General features: G+C 34.1%; 2 protein-coding genes across 11 annotated transcripts in view; one reads left to right on the top strand and one right to left on the bottom strand.

The window, feature by feature from the left end:
* Positions 1-23891, top strand: part of DLG2 (discs large MAGUK scaffold protein 2) — a 2230265-nt gene that overhangs the window by 552502 nt on the left and 1653872 nt on the right. For 8 of the 10 annotated variants that reach the window (XM_050755793.1, XM_050755797.1, XM_050755794.1 and 5 more), the window contains one exon: positions 13815-13889. The exons of the other annotated variants lie outside the window; for them this stretch is intronic. In XM_050755793.1, the coding sequence (XP_050611750.1) occupies positions 13815-13889 (75 nt within the window). The remainder of the gene's footprint in view (positions 1-13814; positions 13890-23891) is intronic. 10 annotated transcript variants of the gene reach the window in all.
* TMEM126A (transmembrane protein 126A) overlaps positions 1-23891 on the bottom strand; it is a 1099470-nt gene that overhangs the window by 580956 nt on the left and 494623 nt on the right. The gene's annotated exons all lie outside the window — the stretch shown is intronic.

The following is a 23891-nucleotide window of genomic DNA, read 5'->3' as shown; positions in this document are numbered from 1 at the left end:
ATTTACTATTTTTCTTTCTAGATGACGTCCACCCATCTAAATTCTTATGTTCCTGATGTCACCTTACATGTCACTACCTTTTCTAAAAGACTATGTATTCTTGGTGTATACTCTGATTTTATGCCACATTCCACACATAGCAACTCATAGTGTATACTGATTTGTGTGATTATTTTGTGTTTCTTTTGACTAGACAGAAGCTCCATAAGGAAAGGAACTATGTTCCTTTTTCGTGTGTGTGTGTGTGTGTGGGTGTGTGTAATGTCTGGGACATAGAAGGTACTTGAATTTAATAAAAACACACTTAGTCTTTAGACCAACCTGGTGACCCTTCATATCTTAAAGATAAGGTACATTCACAGAAATAATAAGTTTTATAGTGGGAATTCCAACTCAAGTCTTTGTGACTCTAATATCCATGTTTCCATTCACTATTATTCTCTCCTGATTGAATCACAACAAAGTTATTATTTAGTTAAAATATACTCCTGATACAATACTTTGCATTTCATTCCTTCTCAACCTAAATATCTAATTAAATAAAAACTGCACTCATATAGGGCTTAATTTAAAAATTACAATTAGTTGTAGATTTGAAGTTTTTCAGACATATATCCATAGCCTGTAAAACAAAACTTTTAGAAATAAAATAAAATTTTATTATATAAATCATACCAATCATCTGTTAACACATCTGTAGTAAATGGTTTTCCTTCCAAACATGATTGCCAGGATGTTACTTCATAACATTAGCCCTTTTTGATTCTGTGTGTAAAAACAACACAATGCTATGAAGAGCTGTGAGACTGAGAGAATTGTCCTTTATAAGATAGTTACATAAATCTTATGTTCTGAGACAAATGTGGATCTGCAGAGGAAACAACTGCAAATAAAATTTTACAACTTAAATAACATTTAAACATTTACTATGCTCAAAACTAAAAAAAAAATGTAAGTCCTTCATGAGGTACATAAAATAATTCATCACTTCCTTTTAGTATTTATCCATTATTTAATCTGAATGTTTGGAAGATAAGATTTTCTTAAAGCAGATTACCCATGATTATAACTACCTGAGGGACCTGTATTGTTGCATGTATGTATGTTTCACCAAAGGCAATCTGAGAATATGCGTTGGATCAAGATTCAGAAAATACAGACTTGGGGTTTCCATTTATTATACTAGTAATCTTAGTAAACTCAATTTATCCTCCCTGACCCTTATTTTTCTCAAGCCTGAAATGGGGTTATAATTCTGGCTTATCAGTAGTTCCTGAATAGAATTATTGTGTGGAATCAAATTAGTTTACATGTTTGAAAAGCACAAAGTAATCCATATATGGAAAGGATGAGAGAAATTATTGAAAATAAGATATTCTAGCATAAACTGGGATCTTTCATTACCATTAGCATCGCCGTATGGTGGAGAAAAATGAGAGCTGTGTCTGTATATGTGTTAGAAGTAATTTTATGTGACACAGCTCACATAAATACTTAAGCAAATTTAAGTTAAAAGAAGATCTAAGAGGATCACCTTTGTGAAGATCTTGGCAAAGAATATCCCAGACAAGGGGAATATCTAGTGCCAGTATACACATAGGGTTTAGTGTAGCAACTATGTATACACATAGCCAATAAATAGCAGGTGTGGGTGTTTCTGTTCCCTCTCCTCTTTCTCTCTCATTTCCTCATTTCTGGGAGTCTGACATTTAAGGATAAATTTCAGCAATTCAATTAGCTAGTTACCACTCTAGTGGCAAATTTCTATTTGCCACTAGTCATGGTGATGGGGATTTCCTCTGGCTTCAGTGAATAATGCTTTGCAGGTTTATAGGCTCTTATTGGTGAGGGATAGATACCAAATGTTTTAGCTTCTTCTTCCATTTGTGTGTTCAAAGTTAGTACCAGATTCGAAATCCTATGAAAATAACCTGTGCCCCTCTTATCTCTGTTTTAATATGCTTACCCACACATGTCACTTTCTTTGTATCTAAGTAATTCAGTTCTCGAGCTAACCTTTTGGAGATGACAGGTTTTATGAGAAATGGGTTTTAGAGTAAATGAATGAATTCTTGGAATTTGGAATTCTGTTTACCCATTAAGTAAACTTAAGTCAAAAGTTCCAGGAAAATGTTTACTCTCTGGAGTCATCCAAGCATAAACAGTTCTCCTACTCTGCTCTGTGCTCAATTTCTTTGTATGCCACTATCCTAATTGTCATGGTTAGAAAAGTAGTAGTTAACCTTGATTTATTCCTAAATCTCCCACAGCCCCAATCCTTATTTATTCTATTCCTTATAATCTGTCTTTTATTTATAATTTCTACTACTGTGGTCTTTTTCAGAGTCTCATTATTCTTACCTGGATTTCTACAATAAAATCCCCATTAGTCTTCCTACTTTTCCTCTCTCTACTCCTATATATTTTCCACACCATTAACTTGAACCTCCCTTTAAAAAATATACATACGTGTGTGTGTATAAATATGCATGTGTATATATATACACATATATATGTATGTGTGTATGTGTGCATATATTAATATGTATACACATAATTTGCAAGTATATCACAACTCTACAACTCTCATTATAATCCTTCAGGGATTCCCTGTCCCCTACTGCTCCCTTATTCAAAATTTTGTTTGTTCACCAAATGCAATGGCATCCCCTAGAAAACTGCTGGAAATGCAGGATCTTAGTCCCCATGCTAAACTACTGAATCAGAATCTGCATTTTCATAAGATCCCTAATTGATTTGTCTCCTTAGTCTATTTTGCACCTTAAGGTTTGAGAAGCACTGCTCTTCAGGATAAAGTCTGCATTGTTTCCCCTGGAACACATGGCCCTCAATGTGGTATCCCTTGCCTAACTGCCTATCTCAGATCCCACTACCCTTCATGCGTTAGTCAACTATAATCAATAACCTTTGGTTTCCCCAAATAATCTGAATTTCATCCTCCTGTTTCTTCATTGTGCCTGTTTTTTTCTTATGCCTGGAATAGCACTCAGTTTCCTAGTTTGATACTTCTCTAATACATTTCTTAGCCTTTAAGATTCAGCTAAATGCAGATTTCTCTTTAAGTACTTTCCTTGATATTGTCCTACTAGACTGAGCCCATCAGGCTCCATGTTCTCCATATATTGTCTGCATCTTTGTTATAGCCTTTATCTGGTTATATAGTTAGCTTTTACATGTGCCTATTTCTTGCTAGAATGTGAATTCCTTGAGGACAGGGGAAGCTCTTAGTTGTATTTATAGCTGATCACTTACCATGGTACTGGTAGATGTACCACAAGTGTTGATTAATTCTTTCATTTAACAGATATTTGATAGCTATTTCACTGTTCAATACGTGAATGAGTGGGTGAAATTCTTCTTCCACTAATTTACACAAACACACATGCTCACTTATACATACAACACACACTTATGTAGATATACGTGTACTTCTGTGTGTATATATAGACTTGTGCACATATACACAAATGTTTTTGCATATATACATATACACACATATGTACATGTGTATATATAATGTGCACTTCACAATAAATAGTTGTGAAAGAAATCTTTGTACTCTGATGGAGAAACTATTCAGTTAAGAGACAGGCAATTGGTAAACTTACCTGTGAATATTTGGTGAGCCTGAAGTGATACTTGGAAGTGTCATTTTTGTATAAAATAAATGGACTAATAGAGGTAAAATTCCTTATATACCCCTAGAAAATGGCAATTGAATCACATCTATGATAAACCAAATTATCATGATCATAATTTAAGTTTCTAAAATTGAAGCACAAAATACTTAAAAGATAATTGTACCTTTTTATTAAACAATAAGCTAAAGCAGTCAGATCAGGTTTTCAGTTTGATAAAAGAATGCCAACTCATGTTCACTTAATTTCTCAGTGATTTAATAGAGCAGGATACTTTTGGGGAAAAATTATTTGACTTCATAATATGTATAGGACATATTTATCATAAATATACTATAAAAATAACAGTATTAATGTAGGATATCTTACTATTAAAACAGTAAAGTGAGTTAGAAAGGTATGCAATAGAAAATTTTTAAATGACATTATTGTCCTAAATTATCAGGAGAAAACAATTGGAGAGATAATATACTTTTTTAAGTGGAATACATTATGTTTTACTCAACTTTCAGGATACAAACTTGTCTAGGAAGAGGTTCACAGCAGTTCTGCTACTTTTATGTTGATTTTCATTTCAGAGAACAAAGTGTATCAGTACCATGTAATGGCTTTATCCCAAGTAACCTACAAAAGGAACTTAAAAAACTATAATAGTTATTATTACTTGGAATTTGTCCAACTAGCCACAGATGACACCATCACTATGTGTACAGGAGCTGAATGGGTTATGTTATTCTGCGGTTAAGATCTGAGTTAAAAGCTTTAGAGACTTTCAAATGTTCCCTTCAAATTGTTCTGAAACCCCTAGACAGAAATGACTTAGAATAATCTCTTATACAACTTTACCAAGCAGCAATGTAGTCAGCAATAGAGTCTCCTCAAAGACCATTTAATTATGTTTCAAAAAAGAATATCCATAAGTCAAATTTCAAGACATAAATCATACCATTTATTATCTACATCAGCAAGAATTTTGATTTTTGTATGAAAACACATTTCATAAAGTATTATTTTTTTTAGCTTACATCTCCCATACTTCATGTTTTTACAATGAAAAATATAATCTTTCATGCTGTGTTTAAGATACCCTAAAATAAAATAAATTATTTGTTTTTAAGTAGAGTTCTAAATAGGACATTATAAGGATAATTTCTTGATATTCTTAATGATAAAAATTAAAAAAATTTATTTACTAAAGAAACCATAAATAAAAGTATACATTTTAAGCAAAATAAATTCTTCCTCCCTTTCTTTGTTTTGAGTCTCTTAGGATTTCTAGATATGGTGTTTTCTTGCAAGTCTCTTAAAATAAAACTGTCCTGAATTAATACACCCGTAATTTACTTAGCGATCTAAAGTTCTATTTAAACTGAGAACATATCTAATTGGTAGTCCTTCCTGGCTATTGCTTGATGTTGGCCATGGCACTTGATCTACAAAAGCCTGCACATTTTTTCATTGATTAACATTTGTCCCAAAATACATATTCATAGGTGTCAGGAAGACAGGGCATATATGTAAGTAATATCCATTGACCCTTTTCTTTGTGTTAGGTTTTGCCAGAATTTTAAGTAACTGAGAAAATCCTCCAATAAGAGAAAGCTCTATACAATTAACTTGGTGGCATTCCTTGTGTACTTCTCAGAAAACACTATTCAATGTATATGCATTTTTTGAAATTCAGGAAAATCATAAGGGCAAATTTGTATGAATTGCATATTTAATAGGTTGTAATTATGTCTTATCAAAAGCTGAACTTTTAAAATTCTTTATTCTTTTGGAAGTATGGTAATTGTTCCCTTTCCCAGGTAGTTAATTATAAATTTCAGGAAGAATTAGTGTGCTAAATCTCTTTACTTTTTTTTCTTTGTCTCTATGGTAGCAGAGAGAATAGAAGTGAATTACTTTCAACTTGTTTCTGAATGGCATTTCTTTCTTCATAGGTTTGACTTTATTTTGGGGTCCTGAAATTTCAGATATTTTTCACTAGCTGCTAATTTGTTAATTCAAGAAAGGTATCTTTACAAATGAATTTTTAATATGTTTGGAAGAAAAAAGTAGCTTGTTTTAGAAGTCACAGTCTTTTATGTTTCCATGAGACTTTGTAGTTTATGATATAATAGAAAAGATCTGCCAGTGAAAAAATATTTTCTGTGGTAGTAATAATATCCAAATTTTCCTTTTTTGGAAGGAGAAAAGTACAATTGCAGCCCATTCCTTTTTTCTCATTTGATTACTAGGATGCAATAACAGAATGCAAATATTAATTACATTAAAAATATTTCACAAAACTATATTTTTAAATCTTGTATTTAGAAGCTTAAATTATTGCATTTAGCTATGCATAGTAATAACTCAACTTTGGAGATTAATAGTGCTTCAGAGAATATTGGGATATGCTTCTGTAAAATACTAAAATACCATATTATAATTTTTAGAAACATTTACGACCAGTAATTTCAAGTAAGTAATACCCGGCTGCAGAATCAGTTTTGGCTCCCAAATTTAGTTATCTTAAATTGCTGCAGTATTTCAGACATTCTTTCCATCTTCTATATACTGACAAAAAAGTTACAAACCAAACTTAAAGTTCTTGACATTTTCTAGGCACTTTCATGTACTTTTTCTCATTTAATTTTCATAGTAACCTTGTGAGATAAATATTGCTATTTTATACTCAGATACAAGAATATAGACTCAGAGGAGCTAAGTGAAACAGGAGAAAGATCTCCAATTAATAAGATAGATATTAACATGTAAATTATATATTATTTATCTTATTACTATTAGAGTATATATCAGGCCCTTGGACATATATATTATATATAATATACTATTATATGATATAATATATTATAACATATAATATGATATATATTATATATAGCTTTTATATATATAATATATATAGTTTTTTAATCCTTACAATAATTCCTTAAGCTTTTATTTTATTCCTTAAGTTTCATTTTTTCCACTTTATGGATGAGAAAACTGAAACTTACAGAGATTAAGAAATTTATCCAAAGTCACAGATGTAAAAAGTGAAAACTCCAGCATTGTAACTCGGGTCCAGTGGATTCCTCATGGTATTAAACTCTCTTCTGTACTACCTAGGGTTAATGTGATGATACAATGAGCTGAGAGTGCATGTCAAGTGCCTGGGATCTAATGGTGCTCAATATATTATTTCATTATACATCTAGGAAATACCTCCTGAGTCAAAGCCCATTGTCCTCTCCCCATTGATACCCTGAAATATCAAGTCACAACAGTGGTTTCCATTTATCATCTTTTAATGTGGCCGGCCTGAAAATTCAGAGCCTATTCCTCTCATTACTGTTAATCTGGGTAGCTAGGTGCTTAGAATATTTTAATGTGGAGTGTTTAATCTTCTTATGCACTAGTTAGCCACAGACTGCACCTCTGTCAACCTGGGCAAATGTCTGCCTGAAGTCACAAAGCATTTTGAAAAATGTTGAGGATGACTCAGCACCATCATCACTGCCCACTGAAAACCCCTTGTTCTCAACATCCTTTGGAGAATAGGTCAGCAGCATTTTCTTCATTTACAAAAGAGGCAAATTCATGGCTCCCCAGCATGGCTTCAGTTTTAGTAAGGATTTCCTCAGAAACAAATTAGGCCAACTTATTTTAAACATCTTTTGAAGCCTGAGAAAATAAAAAGAAGCAAATGGAAGGATAAGTCCAGGAAGGGATGAAGTCATATGTTGAGGAATATGCCCAAAGTTGAATGAAAAAAGTTAACACTAACCATGAGTATATTTTGCATTTGTAATTGACACATTGAACAAGGGAATACTCATGGGATGTAATAATAGAAGTCATTTTATTTTGGGGTCCCCAGTGTTTGTTTAAAATACCTTAATGTCAGTGGTCCTTACCCTGCCCTCTAAATGAAAATGGGTATTCTCATAACTTTCCATTTACAGGAAATGAAAAGTCTGACAATCACTTAATATCACAAATACAGTCCCAATGTATTAATTAAAATTGCTCAGTCCCACATATTAGTCAAAATTCTGAACACATTCCAGATGAAAGATTCTCTTTATTCTACTATGGGGTCTTCAGATAGGACATCTGCTTTGGGGGAAGTGGATGCCATAGACTTCTCTTTTCATCATTTTCCTATTTACTAGTTGGATCTTCCAACTAGTAAACTTGGATCCTTCCAAGTTTGGAGCATAAGAGGGAAATAAGAAAAGGAGACAAGGAAAGTTCTTACTGAACTGGGATTGTTGTGTTTTTTGCCCTCCGAGCCTGACATATAATAACAATGATAAGAATAACCAAAAAGGAAGAAAATTACTGGCAAATAGTGCTGATTATGTATAGAAATAGTTTTAAGTGTTTTACTTATAACTTTTAAAATCTTCATAACTATGGCAAAGAGAGTTAAAGTAACTTACATCGCTAGCAAACAGTGGATCTGGGATTTTAACGCAGCCAGAAAATGTGTGGCTCGAGTTTTTCCCTCATGGACACTTTCATGGGTCTTTGGAAGTTTCCCCTTCTGGGCCTAAGTCTCCTATGATGTGGATGATGCATTTCTTTAGCGTCAAGTTTTACAGCAACCCACCCTACATGGAGGGTTGTCTTGACAGGTGTTACAATGGCTCCAGAATGAATCTTTTGCCTTAACAAACTGTGAGAGTGCAGGCTAACCCAGATGAAACCATTTCTGACCTAGCATCCAATTTGCTATGTTATCTCATTGGTTAAGCTTCTTAGGTGAGAGTCAAATTCCAGTGTAATGACCTCCTAAACCCAAGGATGTTATGTTAAGCTCTAGGTGCAGTCCCGTTGAAGTTTCTTTTGCCAATTGTAGGTGATATGTAAGACTTCTCAACCCCTCTTCAAAGAAATTCTCCCCTTTTCTAAATCTTCAGTCATCCAACTTTTGTATACCAGCATTATGTTATATTTATAGATAAAATTTAGGATCCTGAAGTTGGTTCTTGGTAATTTATTTGAATATTGCACACGTGGTCTAGCCTCCTTTGGAATCTCATTTTTATATTTTGGTGTCTTAGGACCTCCAATGTAGCATTTTCTGCACATATTTCCACCTATAATGTATTTTACATTAGCACATGGCAATATTTGATTTTCTCTCTTTTTAAACATCTCACTCTGAAATTACATATCTTTATGGCAAATTAGAAAACTAATTCAATGAAAAGCTTTATTTTGCCAAAATTTTTAAATACATGTATACACACATAAATCATATTTGTATGTATATATGTATCTATAGACACATGTGGATGATGCATAATGAACATATGTGTATGTAGACACATACATACAAATATAGATACATATTATATATCTGTATTTAGAAATATATGAAATTGATGATTTGGAGGCACTTTGGGAGTCATTTTTCCTCAAATTTTTTGAAAATTTTTTTAACTCTTGATGTGCTAGCGAGTATATTAGACTAGAAGTCAGAAAAACTGCTCTAGTAATTTTAATAACAAGAATTAGCTCATAAAAATAATTTTCAAATAATTAAAGCTTTATAATTACCCATTACATCTCTAAAGTACTTTACAACTCACAGTCCATTTGCACACACATTATTGCATGTCATTTTAGTTCTGCTTGCAAAAAGTCACTGAGTTCTGCTCCTTGGGCTTCATTTTGACCTCTTTTTCTTCATCTGTCAAATCCTTTAGAGTCTCAGGGATGAGTAAGACAGCTGAAATGCTTGTTCAAAGATTAAACTCAGGAGGGCCTCTTGTGTGTTTCATAGGATCTGATCTGGGTCCTTCCATGTCCACTTCCTGATAGGACTCATTTATCCCACACCCAGCTATCCATTTTGTCTTGTGAAGAAGAGATAAAGGGAAAGGCTGAAGTCAGCTCTCTGTATAGCATAAAATCATTCTTTCTCCTCAGTCCCAGGATTCTGAGGTCTAGAATTGAGAAATTTCTTGACAAGGCCAATAATGTCTTTACTTTGCACTATCAGATGGTCCACTGAGACCTTTAGCCTGTAACACCCTCTTCTTACACCTTCGCCTCCTTAAAACTGTGTTGGAAACCTGAAGTGTCTCTTCAACAAAGACATTCCTGAGTTACCCAGCCAGAGTTAAATACTTCCGCCTTTTGCCTCAATTCCTCTGTATGATTTTCCCTTACTCTTGTTAATTTCTTACTCCTGCCCCAAGAATGGCTGCATTGAATATTTTTGATCTGTCATGTAATGGTTTATTTATCCCATATCAGTAATATTGCTTTATAACTGCATCTTTATTAGTTTATTTTTTTTCCTTAGAATAAGTACTTTTTTAGACACATACTGAGTCTTGATATATCCTTATTCCTAATACAATAACTGGCACTTAGTAATTGCTCAATAAATGCTTGTTGACCAACTACATAAATGGATGAATGGATAAATGGCCCTGTTGTTTAACCCTGTTTTAAACTCAGCACATTGTATTGTATCTCCTAAAAAGTTGGGAGCTTTTGGAGAATACGGATTATTTAAATTTTTATAGCTCTGAATTTTAAATCTCTCTATATACCCAACTTACCATTCATGGAGTGTATTTTGGCAAGTGAGGGATGGGTAAATGAATGAACAAATATGTGTACAGTCCTATCATGCAACACTTCGCAATACCACACCCCCACCCGGAAAAAAAAGACTCCTTTGATTATGAGGATCATTTTACTGTGAACAGTAGAACAATAGAACCTTTCAGCTCTTACTCTGCTTTCAAAAGAACATGCTATTTTAATGAAATATTTAGGTCAAAATTTTATTTGTATGAATCATCTCTCACTCTGCCACACACAACTTTTTCTGAGGATGAATTGTCTATATAAGCCAATGTCTTATAAATGTCTATATAAGCATTTTCTAAACTCCAAAGCACTCTGTGTACAAGCCCCTGATACATGAAAAAATATTCCTACGTCTTTGGAGGGATGGGATGGTTTGAGAAGAAAATCTTTAGAGTTCTTGAGGTCACTTTTCAAGTTCTTTGTAGTTACATATTTATACAATCAATCTTAGGTGTAATTGTTCAGCATATTTAGCTAATGTTCTCAGAATATTCTGGAATGAAATATGTCAAGATTCTAAAGTGAGAAACAGACAACCAAGGAAGATTAAGAGATTTGAAGACATCAACCTGTCTTAGTGTCAGAAATCAGGTAATAATAGAAGACAAAACAGAAACACACATTTCTACCTTTCTTTATACCATGCTGAGCACCGTAGAAGTTGAAACACACCTTATTTATGCACCTGTCATATTTTGTTTTTAAAACACCAAGACCCATTGATAGTTTTGTCTTTTAAGAGGACATGTTTTTAATGGTCAGCATTGCAAATCCCCGAATCCTGGTCTAGTCACGTATCATTAATCTACAGGTATAAACATCCTGTATAGATGAATGGGAGAGAAGGGAGGAGGGAAAGCTTTATCTTTAGGGGAATTTGTCTCCAACTTCTATCTTAAATCTTTGCTTAGAGAGCTAAGTTGTCCCTTGAGGGAATTCTAATGTTCTCCCTTGATTTTTGGCTTAAGAATTAACTAAGAGTTAGACATGAGAGTGTCCTTTCCCCTAGTGTTTATTCTGGTTCTAGCTGGGCTTCTAAGGAGGTGGCTTCCTACTCTTTTGAGTAGGAGGTAGGCCCAAACTCTGCTATGCCACAGTGTACACATTGAATGTTAAAAAAAGATAAGACTTTGAGGAAAAAAGAATTTTAAATCCCTTTCCTTCTCCACCTACTGTGGTGGGTTCCTTGACCCATATTAGATCTTGTCTTCTTTAGAAGTAGAACGAAGTGGTAGACAAAACATGAGGTTAGGATTTTCAATAACCACACTTAAGTGGAAGACTCTTTTGAGACCATCTAGTCTAGTGGTTGTCAATCTTTGCCAGCACTGAAACTCATAGGGAAATAACCATTTCCTGTTCATATTCCCAAGCCCCTAAAAGATGTCTCATCAGTAAATCAGAATGATAAATGATCTCAACTGCAGGGTACATCCCTTTGGTAGAGAAAACCAAATATTAAATTATTGGTGGAACTATACAGTTTGAGAAAGATCTTTGGGTAAATGTGACACTTCCTCTCTCCACATTGAATCATGGATCCAATACAACTTTCTCATTTTACCAATGAGAAAAGTGTAGTCTAAAGTGTTAAAGTGAGTTTTCCAAAGTTCCACAGATAGATCAATGGGAACACTAAACTAAAATCCAAGGTTCTAACTTCTATTTCAATGTTTTTTGCTCGTCATTCAATAGGATTAAAGAATAATTTATGTTCACAAGGCATCTGTCTTCAGTAGTCTTTTATGTTTGGCCTTGTAAAATCACTGTTAATATTCTTAGTTAAAACACGAGAAGACCTTAGTGTCAGAAATCAGGTAATAATAGAAGACAAAACAGAAACACACATTTCCACCTTTCTTTATCCCATGCTGAGCACCATAGAAGTTGAAACATACCGTATTTATGCACCCGTCATATTTTGTGAATATGTTGTGTGTTCTAATTAGTAGCTTTCTTACAAATTGTGATATAATGATCTGAGGAGAATCTATATCTATTATCTGTGATTTAGGCAAGATACTAACACTGTTTCACAGGTGTGACTACCAAGAGCATTTCATGGCAGCAAGCACATGGCCAAAATTAGCTTAAAATTGTGGTTATCTGACACAAGTCCAGTGTACCTTCTGTACTCTGATGCTGCTGCATATCGTATTTTGTTTCAAACAAGAAAACTGATCATGGAGATTGATAATATAAGTTTATTTTTATGATGACTTTATCCATAATCACTCATACAGCATTTTAGGGCTTAGTGATGCCTTAAAAATAGATCAACCAAATAAAGTTGCTCTAAAAAGCTTACAAATCACAGACAAAAATTTTAGTGTGATAGGAGTACTGAATTCAGTATTTTATTCAGTTAAATCAGAAATGTTACGATCATTCATTAGACAAAATCAGATTGGATGATGACATGCCTTAACACCCATTAAAGAGACAGTCTAAAATAACAGAGGCAACTTCTTATAAAAGAAAGAGCATACATGGACACCAGAGTCAGCCAGAGTCTTGCTGCGATCTCAGAGATGCTGCTGTCTAGTAGGTTGACTTTTAGCCAAGTTGCTTAACCTCTCTAAGTCTCTGTTTTCTCCACTACAAAGTGAGCATAATACTCTTACTTATGTTTATTGTGGGGACGAGTAATAATGTGTCCAGAATAGTGCCTTGCATATTTAATTGCTCAATAAATCACAGCTGTGGTTTTTAATGGTGATTATTAACATTATCAGTATGCCTATATTATCTCTGAGAATACAATGAAAGAAATAAAAGATAAAGCATGGCTTATTAAAATCCTTCCCCCCCTTTTGGACTGATCAGTTTTCGTTGTCAAAGGGGTGGAGCAGTATTGTTGGTGAAAGTAAAGCACTGTATTATTTTTAAAAGCCCATTAGAAGTAAAGTTACAGGAATTACAACAAACGTATAACAGTTAACTAGAGATAAATTTCTTTTGTAGAAAGAAGTGCCTAGAAAATGACTTAGAATGTCAAACTTTTGACTCCTTGGGAAAATTGTTTTATTTCTCTGCATTTCAGTTTTTGATGTGATAAGAAGGCCTCTAAGATCTGTCCCTTTCAACCCAACATTCTGGAGTTCTATGAAACACTCTAGAGAGAATCACCATCACTAGCTTATAGTCTGGAAACAGAGACAAATAAACAGTCATTCTATACCTTGACTCATGTGATTTCACAGGAGTACAGCATGTATGAGGGTTGATTAGGAGCCTGGAAGAGAACAGTCAACCTATGGGTTATAAGAGTTCTCAGGTGGTTGGTATTGAAGCCTGGAAGGTCATATGCTGAGACAGCCTGGTGCCAAAAACATAGTCTTTAGAGTAATAAAAAAGGAAAAGGATAATTTCTTATCCTTTGATAAGAGTAGAAATTATGTACCTAGTTTTCTGCAGCATTGCACCAACAAAGCATTCTCTCTCTGCTATGATTATAAATAAGGTAATAAACATTGATAATAAACATGTCAGCTAGTATATATACATACTGGCACATAATAAATTGAATATAATATCATTTTTACTTATTTGCAGCAAAACCAAGGCAGATGCCCAGCCCAGAATTGTTCAGTGGAAGCCCCTGCTTGGATGCCTGTCCACCACTGTACTGTAAGTTTGATTATTCCAAGATTGGCCAGATTGAAGGATAAATGTTTTTATATTTTGGAATAATCTTAGTGGAATGAGCCAGAATGCTCTCTGAAATTTTGGAGTAGAGCAAATATTTTGCAAGGAGAAAGAATAACCTTTCAGAAAGCTTTGCATTATAAAAAAATACCAGTGATTAGGGATTCCATGCATTTTGTCGGAGTCAGGATAACTTGGAAAGGATTACTTTAAATGGGTTATTGATGAGTTAGAGTTGGAAGGTCATTAAAATGAATATATTTGCACATATATTTTTCAGGATAGCTGCATATTCAGCAATATTTGATTTTAGATGCCTTGAAGAAGGATGCTTTCTCTTTTGTCACTGTGTCAACTGCTTAATAGTGATGAGCACACAAACTTGCAATTTTCAAGTCTTCCTGGTGTAATAATAGTCTCTGCATTTGCGTAATATCTTCTACCAGAGAATTTTCCAGTGCCTTAGAAACAAACAGGTACTATGTCATTATCCTTGTGCTACAGATGGGAGATTTAAATGTAAAGGGAGTAAGAATAGTGCATCAATTGTAGCGCTGGGAACAGATCCCAGACATCCTACCTCTCCTTTCATGTACTCATGCTAGTACTCTATGCTCTGAAGGGTGTGAAGAAAGTGGCTGAATGTATGATATTCTGTAATACATGGATTGCCTAAAAGAAATGACAGTGATATCTCTTGGAATTATGTATACTGTAAATGACAGTTTGGCTCTCGTGAAATAATTTGTGTGTGATGGAAATAAGAAATTCGAAAGTTACCTTTTGGACATTCTCATTTGACTCCCCTTGTAGGCAATGGAAAAGTAATGTGTGGAGCTTCCTAAATATCCTTATCTATTGTTGAGGTACTGGGTGCCGAAAGATACGACTGGACTAACATAGCATGTCTTACAACTATGTTAGCAGTAAGCCTGGTGGAACCTGATTTTCACTCAGATTGTGTAAGAGATTAAGTTTTTCCCTCAGTTTTTGTTTATCTGTGGCAGGAAGAGAAAGTGGGATCACCTTTAGTGAAGGAGAGATGATGATGCTAAATTTTGGAGGTATTCTTGCTGTGCAGAGGGAGCCCAGACATGCTGGAGACTCAGAGAATAAAAATGTTAACATTTTGAGCAGATGGTCAGAGGAGAGTACATGCTTAGGGACTACTTATGATAGAGAAAGGAAGTGGTTTTTCTGTTTTTGTTTTTGTTTTTTATTTTTGAGACAGAGTTTTACTCTGTTGCCCAGGCTGGAGTGTAGTGGCATGATCTTGGCTCACTGCAGCCTCTGCCTCCCGAGCTCAAGTGATTCTTGTGCCTTGGCCTCCCCAAGTAGCTGGGATTACAGGTGCATGCCACCAAGCCCAGCTAAATTTTTTTGTATTTTTGGTAGATATGAGATTTTGCCCTGTTGAACAGGCTGATCTTGAACTGAGAAAGGATGTGTTTTAATAATTTTATTATTTGTTCATAAATAGAACACTTCTTTTATTGTATCCCTGATGATATAATTTCATAATTACTGATTCCTACATCTGTTTCTCCATGGAGACAATGTATTCTTTGGGGTCCTGGTATATCCACAGCTAGTAAAATCCCTGGTACATGGCAGAAATTCTGGGAAGTTAAGTTTCAATGAGTGAATATCCTATATGTTGATTTTTCTCTTTAGTAAGTTTTTAAAAATTATTTTACAGCTCTAAGATTTCTTGGTAAAGAGGATTAATAATGGTATTTTACCATCTTAGACTGATAGTTTCTATTTCTCCTCTTCATTGTTCTTTAACACTTTTAAGAGAATACGATAGAATACATGTTTTCAGGAATTTTGTTTTCAAGCTACAAAATTTAGTAATTTCATTCAGCTGTGTCTAGTACCATGCCAATTGCTAGAAATATAAACATGAATAAGGTAGTAATCCTATGTAAATCAAATACACTCATGTATAACATCAATAAGAATTTCTGATCCTTTAATATACTGGTAATTTAAGCCCAAAATATTAATATAAGAACTTTCACATTTTATTACTTTGTGCAGTCTTGTTGCAAGGAAATGCATGACTAGGATTCTGTCTTTTGAATTATTATAAATTGTTCATCCTTCATTATTCCCTTGGAGTTGAACCCCTTGGGATCTGGGAATCCCAGATTAGGTCCTAGTTCTATTGTAGAACCTTAGGAACAAATAAACAACTACATTTAAGACTCTTCCTGAAGATCACAAGTCAGAGTGCCAGCATTAAAGTCTTATTCTCAGTGCTGTGGTCAGGTGAGAGAACAGAAAGCGGATGTTTCTTTTTCATTTCTGTCATAGAACTGGGGGCTATTGGTTTCATAAATTTCCTTTGCTATTTACATAAAAGTAATTATATCTCCCAGTGAAATACGTATTTTCTGAAGGAGCTGTGCAGCACATACTGATCTGCTTTCTCTGCAGAGAACCCCCAATCCACAGAGGTGTGCTCCCAGTGGTCATGTTTAGATTATGTGAGCCTGCCCCTGGCCAGGACTGACTGATCCAGGGCATAGACATTTGATTCCAGCAGGACCAGTTGAAATTTTTTCATGGGAATTTGAAATTTGTAATGGAGATATACCAAATACTGGTAATCATCAATATTGAATGAATCATATGAGAGAATAGTTTGGAAAAAGTTACGTGAACCTCAGTTGCTTAGACCTCTAAAGCTGCTTTGTATCTGCCCTTCTTAGGTATTATGTACTCAAAAGTCTCTTGGATTCTGTGAAATGGTCTCAATGACTTGATAATAATCAATGTGACTTCTTTCTCAATTACTTAGTTTTTAAAAAATTTATTTATTTTTGATAGGGTTTGTTCTTTGATTTACTTGCAACCAAAAAGAAAAAGAAAATAGTTTAATACTACTAGTCAGCAATGTTTATTGAGTCTCCCCTAGAGCTAGTGTAATAAGTAGTAGTCTCAGAAGAAAGCACTAACACTGGGATTTTGATAATTTATAATCTATTTATTTCAAATATCTGACTGTAGACAACACTTGGGTATATTTAAAACATGATGAAATAATTTGATAATAACTTAATTCACCTTATAGAATAAAAAATATTGGCAGTCGAGTCTACAATTAACATACACATTTATATAACCAAAAACTATGTATGATATGTATGGAATTCTGGTATTAATATTCATTTGATCATCTCTCCGGAAATAGTGAAAATCTTTGCCTTGTGCTTAAGAGAAATCTTGGCTGTCTTAAATTCTCCAAGGACTGAAGCAAGTTATAAATAAATTAAGACATACTTACATGCCTAATAAATTGATAGTCTCTATTATCCTTGTGCATTTTTCAAATTCAGTTTATTCTTTCCTACATTCCTTTCTCCACTGTCCTATTCTTTCTCTTTGTTGTTCTATTCTGGAATGATTGTATCCTCATAATTAGGCTTTATTACACTTTGCAAAAAAGCCTTGGTTTTCATGTCTGCATTTGCCCCAAGTTCATTTTGAGTGCAGAGCATTTATCATTGGATTTCTGACTTCTCCAGATTGCTTTGCAAATGTCTGTCACCAGTTACATATTGCCTTGACAATGGCGTCTATTAACTATTTGTTGTCTCTCTTCCTGGATGGCTTTTTTAATTTTTTTAATTTTTTTTTAGACTCGTCCTTTTAGTAGTAACTATAATGTACAGATTGGGGTTTGAACAGAAAAGAAATTTTACTCCCTAATAATTATTTAGAAACATGGACATAATTAAACTTTCTGATTACATGAAATATCTTTTCCCTAGTGAAAAGTGTACCAGTTTAATTGTTTCTCCCCCATGTGTGGCTATATTAATCACTAGAATGATAGCCTTCCTTACCCTTACATTTTAAATTTAAATTGATTATATGCCTTATTGGTTTGTATGACCATGAATATGAACACAGTAGCTACCTGAGCTTCTGCCATCTGCAAACAATTGAGAAGATGTCCACAGGTTCTAGGACTCAGCTGAAGAAAGATAGCTCTCTGAATCTGAGTGAACTAGGCTAAGAATTAGCATTTGGCACTTGTAATTAAAGAATTTTAGATTTGACCAGCTGTAAGAAGCTTCAGTGGCTGCTGCATTTTAGAGCATGTTTGTGAACCACTCAGTATGGCTATGGCCCATGCATGGATTTAATCATTTTGAGGAATATCCCCAAACCCAATTCTGAATCTCCTCAATTCTTAGTTATTAGGTATACTCAGAAATGGCTATAATGTGTGATTTTATCAATTAGACATACAAAATATAAATACACATGATTTGGCTACAAAAATTCTTTTTCGTTGCACATTTGCACACCCCTTAGTTACTGGAAATTAATGCTAGGAAAAGAGTTTCTAAAAGCTAAGTTGACTGCTATTATGGAACTTATAGATATTGCTATATCTGTATGTTTCTATCACTATATAATACTATCAGCAGATATGTGAAATATTTTCAAATGTAAGCATTTAAAATTAGAACACTGAATTCTGAGTACGTCAACTCTCATTTACTTATTCAAGAAGTAGTTACTGAACATGTATTTTAACTGACCCTTGGATTTCTCAATGTATAGCAGAAAACAATATGTATAAATAAATCATAATTATACTTGGCAACACATTATTTAATAATAGTCTATAAAAAGCACTATAAATTTTCCAAATGGGAAGTTGCCTTAAGATGGATTTTGGAAGACAAAAGATGCAATATTTGGTCATAGTTAAGGGTATATCCTTTAGAATTGAATGAGATTTGTGTTAAAGTATTAACTCTTCCACTAGTCAGTGGAAAGAGTAAAGTATTACTCTTCTCCTAGTAAGCTGTATGACCTTGGACAATTTACCTAATCTGAGTTTATGCACACAACAGGATATTTTGAGATTTACATGTAATAATGCATAGTAAGTGTTAACATAGCACCTGGCACATAGTTAAGTGCTTAGTAATTGCTAGAAGGAAAGAAAGAAAAGGATAGGTCATTCCAGAAGGGAGTGCATGGGGCAGGATAAATTGGTGAGAAAGAGTGTAAAAAACAGACAATAACCCAATACTAAATCATGGGTACTCATTTAGACCTATTTAGGAGAATCTTTTCTGGAAAAAGGTTCTAGGAGCTAATGTACAACTCTTTAAGACTTTGAAAGCAGAATCTTGCGGTTCTTGAAAAAAAAAAACTTTTTGTTCTCTGACAGGCAGGAACCGATGATATAGGAGTGTCATATTAATGAGAGCTATTTATATTCTCAGTCATTTTCATTTTTGTTTGTATACAGCCATTTTCAAGGAGTGGGGCCAGGATTTCCTTTTCGTTTAAAAACACTTTAACATCTTCCTACTATGTGTCTCTGGATTATGAAAGTAATTTCTTTCTTTCATGGGAAATCAGTAAAAACAGATGCTTCTCTTAGAAACCAGAGGAGATGTTCTTTTAAAGTGTTAATTGTTCCAGCATGCTTTCCGAGACTGCCTCACATTACCCACAGTCAGGATCATTCAATCTAATTGAAACCAGTTAATACAATGTGCACAAGCTATTCTGCAGTAATCCTAAAGGTTTTTTTTTTCTTCGTCTTTTTTTTGTAGCTCCTCCCAACCCTTTTGTTCCCAGAATGCATTGTGTGACCTAATTTGGTATCCACCCTACATAAATACCCAGACCATGGCACTCAGAAGCATCTAACCCAGTTATAAAATAGTGTTGTGTCTGCTCTCTGGGTGTTTCCAGAGCTTCCGTGAAGATAGCACCCTCTGGACTAACTCTGCGGCTGGGAAATTAGACCCAGAATGGCTTTGAAGAGTTGTCTTTCCAAAGACTACATACAATTTTTATTTTTTAGGGCAAGGTTTTCATGCTATCAGCAGTCCCCTTATAAATTGAAGCCAGGATATTATCAGATGATCATAGCTTTAGGAAAATTGCAGAAAATTGCAGCATACAGGAACTTAAATTGGTGGGCAGTGGGATTAGAGTACATTTGGCCATATGGGTGGTAGCCATAGGATTGGAAAAGAATCCAGAGGGGAAATTATCTCAGAAAAAGCATGATGTACTTTAAGAAATGTGAGTTCTGTGGAGTGTCTCTAATTTCATTTTTGCTGTAGTCAGGGGCTCTTAATCATTGAAAGTACAAAGAAGATGAGCTTGATAGAAGGGATATGTTGCTCTTTTCCCCAAGCTCTGCCCCTTATAGTATTTTAAACTTACACCGGTTTCCTCTCCAGTTTTAAAGACTCTGCTGGGAACGGCAATACTCATATAAAATAATTTTGTTACACTGATCTTTGAAATATGCCCAGAAAGGGAACCCACAGTATTTATGGAGGGGGGCATTGGTTCATGGGAAAGATGAAAGGGCACTCCCAGTGTGCACACATAAAACCTACACAGTAAATAAAACAGAAGACACATAGACATGTGTTCAGCATGCCCTGAGCAAAGAAATGGAGGATGCAAGCCCTAAGGTTGCTGGCAAGATCTGCGAAACTAAATGGAGGAATAGTGAATAGGCACACAGTAAAATTGAGGTCATCAAAGTTTATGCTCAGTGTCCCCAGCTTCCTCTTTCTGTAATTTTTAATATTTTCCCTAGAATTTCCTCTTTATTCAACTTGACTGATTTGGGGGACCTCAGTATTCACCCGCCTCTTTCTACTTTCTCTCTTTTTTTTGCCATTCAACCAAAGATCTGATAGAACACAGAATGAATATAAAACTTTATGACATTCTTCCTATGAGTATTTGGGATTTTTTTGTTTGTGTATCTCTTATGGTTGTTTTCCATCAGTTTTTTTTTTTTTTTAATGCTCTAACAGGTTCTCTGGAATATAATTCACGTACCATACAATTCACCCATTTGTAGTATACAATTCAATGATTGTTAGTTCTTTCACAGAGTTGTACAACTGTCACTCTCATCAATTTTGGGACATTTCTGGGACATTTTCATGACCCTAAAAGAAACCCCACACCCATTAGCAGTCATTTCCCATTCTCCTCCCAGCTCTTATAAATCACTAATCTACTTTCTGTTTCTATGGATTTGCCCTTTCTAGATATTTCCTATAAGTGGAAGTATGTAATATGCAGCCTTTGTGACCAGCTTTTTTCACTTAGCCTAATGTTTCCAAGGTTCATCCATGTTGTACCATGCATTATTTTTCATTGTATGGGTATTCCTTATTTTGTTTATCCATTCATCAGTTGATAGACATTTGAATTGTTTCCACTTTTTGATGTTATGAATAATGCTACTATGAATATTTTTGTGCAAGTTTTTGCATGGACATGTACTTTCAATTCTCTTGGGTATATGCCTAGGAGTGAAATTTTTGGGTCATATGCTAACTCTATGTTTAATTTTTTGAGGCACTGTCAAACTGTTTCCCATAACATTTGAACCATTTTACATTCCTTCTAGCAATATATGAAGGTTTTAATTTTTCTACAGTTTCACAAACACTCTTTATTACGTATATTTTGTATTATAACAATCCTAATAGGTGTCAGGTAGTATCTCATTTTGGTTTTGATTTTGAATTATCTATTGATTAGTGATGTCACCATATTTTCATGTACTTGTTACCATTTATCTTCTTTGTCAAAATGTCTATTAAGATCCTTCACCTATTTTGTAATGCTTTTGTCTTTTTATTATTGAGTTGTAAGGGTTCTTTATATGTTCTGGTTATTAGTCCCTTCTCAGATATGTGATTTGCAGATATTTTCTCCTGTTCTGTGGGTTATCTTTTTACTTTTTGGTAATGGCATTTGAAGCATAACATTTCTACATTTTGATAAAGTCTAATTTATCTTTTTTTGGTCATCTGTATTTTTGATGCTATATCTGAAAAGGCTTGGCATAATCCAAGGTCACAAAGATTTCCTTCTACATTTTCTTTGAAAAGTTTTATAGTTTTAGCTTTTGCATTTAGGTCTGTCATCAATTTTGAGTTAGTCTTTATATATAGTATATATGGATATCCAAGTGTCCCAGCATCATTTGTTGAAAAATCTATTCCTTCCTCCATCGAGTTGTCTCTTCCCTTCTGTTGAAAATCAACTGACTGTAACTATAACTGTCTATTTATGGACTTTAAACTCTGTTTGAGTAATCTTTGTGTCTATCCTTTGCCAGTGCCACACTGTCTTGACTACTGTAGCTTTGTAGTAAGTTTGAAATTTGGTAGTGTGAGATGCCAACTCTGTTCTTTTCCAAGATTTTTTTGGCTGTTCTGGGTCCCTTGCATTTTTACATGCATTTTAGGATTAGCTTATGAATTTCTGCAAAAACCCTGCTGGGATTTTCATAGAGAGTTCATTGACTCTGTAGATCAATTTGAGGAATATTGCTTTGTTTATCAATATTAAATCTTCTGATCCATGAATGTCCTTCCATTTATTTGGGTCTTCTTTAAATTTTTCTAAAATGTTTTATAGTTTTTGGGATACAAGTTTTGCCCTTCTTTTGCTAAATTTAATCCAAAGTATTTTATTCTTTTCAATGCTATTGTAAACAAAGTTGTTTTCTTAAATCCACTTTTTCATTGGTCATTCTAGTGTATGGAAATAAAATCAGCTTTTGTTAATTGATCTTGTATCAGCAACCTTACCAAACTTACTAGTTCTAATAGCTTTTTAGATAATTTAGTAGGATTTTATATATACTATATGAGACTATGTCATGTGCAAATAGAGAAAGTTTTACTTCTTCCTTTTTAATCTGGATGCCTTTTATTTAATTTTCTTGCCCAACTGATGTGGCTAGAATCTTCAGTACAGTGTTAAATAGAATTAGTACGAGCAGACCTCCTTGACTTTAGATGGAAAGTATTCAGTCTTTCATCACTGAACATGATGTTAACTGTCCAAATTTTTGTAGATGTCCTTTATCAAGTTGAGGAAGTTCCCTTAATTACTAATGTTGGTTGTTTTTATTATGAAAGGGAAATTTTTGTTTGTTTCTTTTGATGTTTGTTTTTAATTCTTAAAACTTTCATTTGCTAAAATAATGTATTGGCTTTCTATTGAGAATATTAAGAAGTCCTTTTCTAGGATTCCTGAGAGCATAATCTACCTACTCATAATCCATGCCTGACTTTCTCTGGGCTATTTTTCTGTAACACAGCACCATTAAAGATTCTGGGTTGCACATTTCTTGCAAGTGTTTAAAATACTTTCACAGACTTTATGTTTACTCTGGATTGATAGGGAACATATTCTTACCTTGTTTGACAGATAAGGAAACTGAACGCAGAGAAGTAAAATAACTTATTTTGGCATCATATCATCAGCACGTAGGGGAGCCAGAATGAGTTCTTTGGATTCCCAATTTGGCTCTGTTTCTGATATTGTTTACTATCTCTATAGGCAAATTGATGCTCCTGAGTTTGCTGTAAAAATGATGAATTTAGAAGAGGCTGTTTTTATTAGCTATTCTTTGTATCATGGAGGATGCCACATGGATTCTATGCATTGCAGTTTGACAATATTGGAGTGTTGAACAACCATCTCGGCAGCCACAAAAGCACATTTGAAGGTCTTTCTTCACAGTATTGTTGGAACTGCTAATCTCATCTTACTCATTTGGAGAAGACCATCTATATAGCCACTGTATAAAGAGGGTTACAAGACTGACTATTTAGAAATTCAGCATGACTTACCATTCAGAACTGAAGGAATTTTAATAATGGGCTTTTTTAAAGGGGTTGCTAGGCTCTACCTTTCTGCTTCTTGGTTTCATCCTTTGTTGAAGTAATTGAATATGAAATGTTCTCCCAGAGATGGTCTCATGACACAGCTGTATGCTACAGCATTATTTTTTTTAACAGGTTTGTACAAGGCTACTAACAGAATATGGTGATTCAATAATTTGTAAGCTAGGGGAGTACAAAATGCCATAATGGAATGGATTCATAGTTTTTCCAATTCGAGAGTTCTGTTTCTGTGTCTAAAAAAGTCCCTGGAAGAATGGAGTAT

This window comes from Macaca thibetana, chromosome 14 (genome assembly GCF_024542745.1).
Source record: "Macaca thibetana thibetana isolate TM-01 chromosome 14, ASM2454274v1, whole genome shotgun sequence".
Taxonomy (NCBI): Eukaryota; Metazoa; Chordata; class Mammalia; order Primates; family Cercopithecidae; genus Macaca; species Macaca thibetana.
Note: the sequence above shows the minus strand (reverse complement) of the source record. Positions and strands in the feature narration are given on the sequence as shown.